Genomic DNA, 5211 nt, shown 5'->3' with positions numbered 1-5211 from the left:
CTATTGGGCCCCGGCAGCATCGACAGCGACTGACTCCTATCATTGGGTTCCAAACCTGTTGATGGCCGCCCCTTAAAATAATTTCAGTGAGCACAGAGAAACTTTCCACTCAGTAGGAATTAAAACATCCTTTAGATCAAACCAGAATTCAAATACACAATTTTGATGAGGAATTAAAATACATTAAACATACAGAAAGCAGGAAAAACCTAAGATGTAAAAACAAAAACAAAACGTTGAGGAGAGGAACTAATCCACAAAACGCCAAGGGTTTATTCGGCAACCCGTGTGTGTGGCCAAGACAGAAAGAGGGATGTGGGAAGGAAGAAACATCATTGGGAAAAACAGTTTGTAAAGCTCATTTCAACTTCTTGATGAGAAGAAAAATATTTCTGTATCTCTTAGAGACTGTTAAAAAGTCTGAGGATATACAGCAGTTTAGCTCTGAAAAAATGACCACGGGGTAAACAGCAATCTTGCAAGTAATGCAAAAGAATTGCTTGAAGCAGAAAACCAAAAGATGCTGAAAATCGGGCGAATGTCCCTGCGAACGCTGCAAAGATCAAAGGCGCTGTAGAATCTGTGACAAGGGCAGCAAGACAGATGAGGTGAAGTTCAAAGAAGAGAAGAAAGTGGAGCACTGTAATACGCAGGCAGCAGGCCTTTGCTTCTCTTGTAGAATTTGAAACATACAGTAACTGGACATAGCCCCAAGGCTGAAAGCTTCCCTCATAAGCGTTTGTCACCGGTAGCCCCTGGCACCTGGGAGGAATTCTCACTCTCTTCTCGACGTTTGACAACGGCATACACAGAGGGAAAGAAACTAACTGAGAAATCTACATCATCTGCAAGGTATGATGCGAACATGAAAATATAAGGATAAACCTCCTAAATTACTTTCTGTTATTAGCAGTTGATAACCGAATAATGTCTTTTAATGTGCATATGCATTAAAATTATTTAGTAGCATCAAGGTGAAACGTAATGAAAGCTTTGCTGTATAACCGTCGCATGAAAGACTGAAACTGCACGCACTGACAAGGTCATAGTTAAACTTAAATAAAATAAGACTTGATGTTTAAAGATTCAAATGGGCTCGAGCTTCAAATACACACACATGCTTACCAGACTCGCTGAAACACTGAAACAATATTAGGACATTCAAAGTTCCAAAAAGTGTGTCCTTAGACATAGGGGCTCATTCCTTCCTCCTGATTATCTTCCCAAAAGATAGATGTACAAAAAACCTTCGATACTTCCTCCTTCGATGGGCTGCCCCTCACCCTACCTATAATATAATGTTACTATTGTGGATTTGTGAGAAGGAACAGTGATGCAAAAACAGATAAGTCAAGCATATCATAGTTGTTCCACATCAGATTCTGAAAAGACTCACAAAAGCACTATTTGCAAATGAGCAAATGACAGTCTAGCTAAAGGCTGTATTTACTTACAGTAGTGAATTAATATCATCATAGTAAAAAGAGGAGTCTTAGTGTTTAGCTAACAGAGGAAGCCACGTTGATTTTTTTCATTGATTTACGTTATTGCATGTAGATTAACCTTGTTATAATCTCAGTAACACATCTAAGTCTTGTGATAACGATCTCTAGATCAGTAAGGCAACAGAGGCAACCCCTACAAGCCTCTTCGTGCATCATTCACATATTGTCTAAGTGACAGAAATTGGGTCATTCACAACAAAGGGAAAGAGCGAATAGAACCTGCTCCATCCCTGATAAACAGTCAAAAAGCTTCGACAGTGATTTAACCCATTCATCGGGTGCAACCTTTCACAAAAATCAAACTTATGGCAAGATGTTTTAGTTTTTTTCTCAGTTTGGAACAGCAACAATGTTTACAAACTTTTATTTGGGAATAATTGTACCACTGTGATGATGGACCATGAAAAGTCAGGACTATATAACTGACGTGTTAAGGAATAAATCACTTTAATTATTAACTTAATCACAACCATTATCAATTGTACAACTTAACAGTAGAGGAAGAAGAAATTCAGATCTTTTACTAGTAAAAAATAATCACAGTATACAAGCTGCATTTCACGCCGCATTTTTTCAAAGACGCCGCACTTTCGCCGCATAAATCGCCGATTTCCGCGCAAAATGCAAATCAGTCTCATTTGTGTGTGTGTGTGTGTGTGTGTGTGTGTGTGTGTGTTGTGTTGTGTTGTGTTGTAATTCATTCCTATATTAAAATAAAATGAAATTAATTCAAACTTGTTCATGTTAGTGTCTGCATGGAAATGACTGCAATAATTATCTGGTGGCCACACATTATTTCTTTTTATCCAATGTCACCAGTGGGGCTCCGTATGTTTTATATTTTTAGAGATTTTCTGTCAGGCCAGTGTCTTGAAAGAGGTACATATGGACTGAGTCTGTGTATAACTACACAGACTGTAGTTGCTCTTCCTTAACATGACCAGCAGATAGAGCTGGTATTTCAGTGCATAGCAGATAATTAGTTGACTTTGAGACACAATGGAAAAAGTCCATTAAAACTAACAACTACAGCGACTCTATATTATCTTTTAGGAGAAGAAAACCCTGTTTTTTTATTGCATGCTTTTCCTAAAATAATAAATTTTAAATTTAAAAAATGTTGAACAGACTTTTAACATTGTATGATGTGAGTAAGGAATTACTTTATTATTATTGAACTTTATGTTAAAAGTGAGAATGAAACCCTTATTATCACAGGTGTCACCACAAAAGACATTTGAATGTTATGTAGGGGGACTTTTATGGCTCACATTCTCTCACATTTAGAGAGAAATACATGCGTTCACACACAACCACAATATAAAAAATGACTGCAAGGAGACAATTAAAGGAAAAATGGAGGTTTGCATCAAGGTGAGACAAAATTGTGAAGGTTGTGTTGAGAGATTTAAGAGCCTATGAGCTGTATCAAGCAAGAAGGTAAAAATGTGGCTTTCAAAATAAAAGCTTTTTTAGTCTAACTCCTTAAAAGGAAGTAGCCAGTGCCTTGTGTGTGAATCACACAATGCATATGAATATAAAGCTGAATACTGTAATGAAATGTGTATACCATGTTATGATTCACACACTGAATAAATTGCCCCTTGCTCAACTTATTGGCACTTTAATAAAGTTTTAACCTGTTCCAATCACCCAGGTGGAACAGATATTTCTTAACACTCCATGAGTTCTTTGAAATTTAAATATTTTTGTTTGTTTTTACTTGTTCTAGCTATATATATATATATATATATATTACTTATGTCTGTTAAAAGTGACAATAAAGTTAAAACAAAAAACCCCGTATCAACTTGTTTCATTCAGCATTCGTCAAATAAATAAAGGCATCTTATTTTGAAGGTAACAGTCGGTACACAGTTGACAGGTGAGAGAGAACCTGGTCAGGGTGTACTGTTGTAATGCTGTTGCTTTGTGTTGTGAGAGCCTCGGTGCATCAGATAAACTCGTCAGTCATAAGCATGTGTTTCAGACCTGATTAATTCCTCTTTGCTTCCTGAACATCTGCGGGCCAGCACATTTACGTTACACTGGGAACTTTCATGTGCATTAAGACATCTCTTTACAGCTAAAACCCTTTTCCGTCTACCTCTAACAGCTTAAGGCTAAAAGACCTGTAACCCTGACATATTTATGTCTTACAAAGTTGTCATGGGTAAATTGATGGCAATCTTATTTTGAAGGTAACAGTCGGAAGTGTCTGGGTGTCTTTAAACCTTTGTGTTACCTGTAAGCGCGCGCGACCAATGTGGGCGTGTCCAAACGCACGCGGCAACCCGCTGTGCAGGTTACGGTGAGTCACTCCTCCAGAGGCTATAAGTAGCACCGCTCCTGTCCTGCTGTTATTTCCCTGCTCGAGCTTTGTGAACTTGGACTTTTTTCTACGGTCACAATGAGTAAGTCCGGCACACTGAAGGGCTTGTTCAAATTAAAGTCACCTGACAAAGAAAGCAAGGAGCGGAAACAGGCGGGCTCTCTCAAAGATGGAGCCACGACCCCCAGGGACAAGTCGGAGACTTTACCGACGAGCCCCGGACCCCTCAGCCCGGGAGACAACGCCACACTGAGCGGTGACATTTTACCCATTTCCCCCAAAGTAAAGAAGTCAAGGCGGCTGTTGTCGTTCAAACTGAAACGGAAGAAATCCAAGCGCAAAGATGAAGGCGGAGGAGAGGTCTTCTTCCCTGAGACTGATGAACTGGACAGCTTCAACACCTACCGGTAAGCTAAAGTTTATCAGGGACGCCATTTGTCATATTAGACGTTTAAGTTACAGATATTGAAACACGATTATCTTACAAACTTAAGCTTGGTTATATGACCATCATGTGTATTATTACCACTGTAACAATGTCATAGCTTTAAAAAAACAAAGCACCACAGATACAGGTCACAATCCCACATTTACCAAAATAATGGTCCTAACAGCCCCTATCAGAAAATATCATTGTTGTGAAATTTTGTATTAAATCACTTATACTTTGGAGGCTGACAACAGCGCAATCACCAAATCATACATTTTCCTGTACATAAATACAGTGCAAGTCAATTAATAATGAAGCTAATGGGACTCCAGAAAACTCCCATAGGGGCCTCTGGCAGTCCTTGGACCCCACTTTGTAAATCGGTACACCATATTTCACAAGCTGACTGAACCTCTGAGTGACTGTTTCCCCCTCTGTGGCACTGAGCTACGGCTCAGCTAGTTCAGTCATGCATCAAGTTTTGTTTGTAGCAGGTTTGAAAATGCAGAGAGAGGTAAACAGATACAGTGAGGGAGGAGATGCTTGTTATGCAGTTCATATTTAATCTTACATGTTATTCAGGTGCCTTTGATCAAGGTATTTATTTGACCCCCCCCCATCCTTTCAATCCTTGCTCGCTGTCCCATGTTGCAAGACTGTGGCAGCTCCTTTTTGGGAACGCAAGGAACTGAAGCAATAAGTATCCATGCTGAGTCACTCTTCCCGGGATAAGATTTAAAAAGAAATGGGTTAACCTCAAGTGGTCACAATAATGAAAGAGGAGTTTCCAGTTCTTTATTTATATCAGATATTTCCAGTTCTCTCCTGTTTTCTTCAAATGTGTATTCAGATCCATATTGCTCTGCTTCCCAACCAAGTTGTTGATGGTAAATGGTAAATGGACCTGTATTTGTATAGCCCCTTTTTAGTCTTCCGACCACTCA

The 5211-nt window shown here is 39.1% G+C and overlaps 1 protein-coding gene across 1 annotated transcript in view; it reads left to right on the top strand.

Annotated features, from left to right (window-relative positions):
- The first annotated feature begins 3889 nt into the window (after nucleotides 1-3889).
- crybg1a (crystallin beta-gamma domain containing 1a) overlaps nucleotides 3890-5211 on the top strand; it is a 46974-nt gene continuing 45652 nt past the window's right edge. Inside the window, exon 1 of the mRNA XM_035674004.1 lies at nucleotides 3890-4244. Within this exon, the coding sequence (XP_035529897.1) occupies nucleotides 3916-4244 (329 nt within the window). The 5' untranslated portion in view covers nucleotides 3890-3915. The remainder of the gene's footprint in view (nucleotides 4245-5211) is intronic.

The sequence above is a fragment of the Morone saxatilis genome, unplaced genomic scaffold (assembly GCF_004916995.1).
Source record: "Morone saxatilis isolate NCDOM2014 unplaced genomic scaffold, NCSU_SB_2.0 Contig3, whole genome shotgun sequence".
NCBI lineage: Eukaryota > Metazoa > Chordata > Actinopteri > Moronidae > Morone > Morone saxatilis.
The sequence above is the reverse complement of the archived record's forward strand: the minus strand, read 5'-3'. Positions and strand labels throughout refer to the sequence as shown.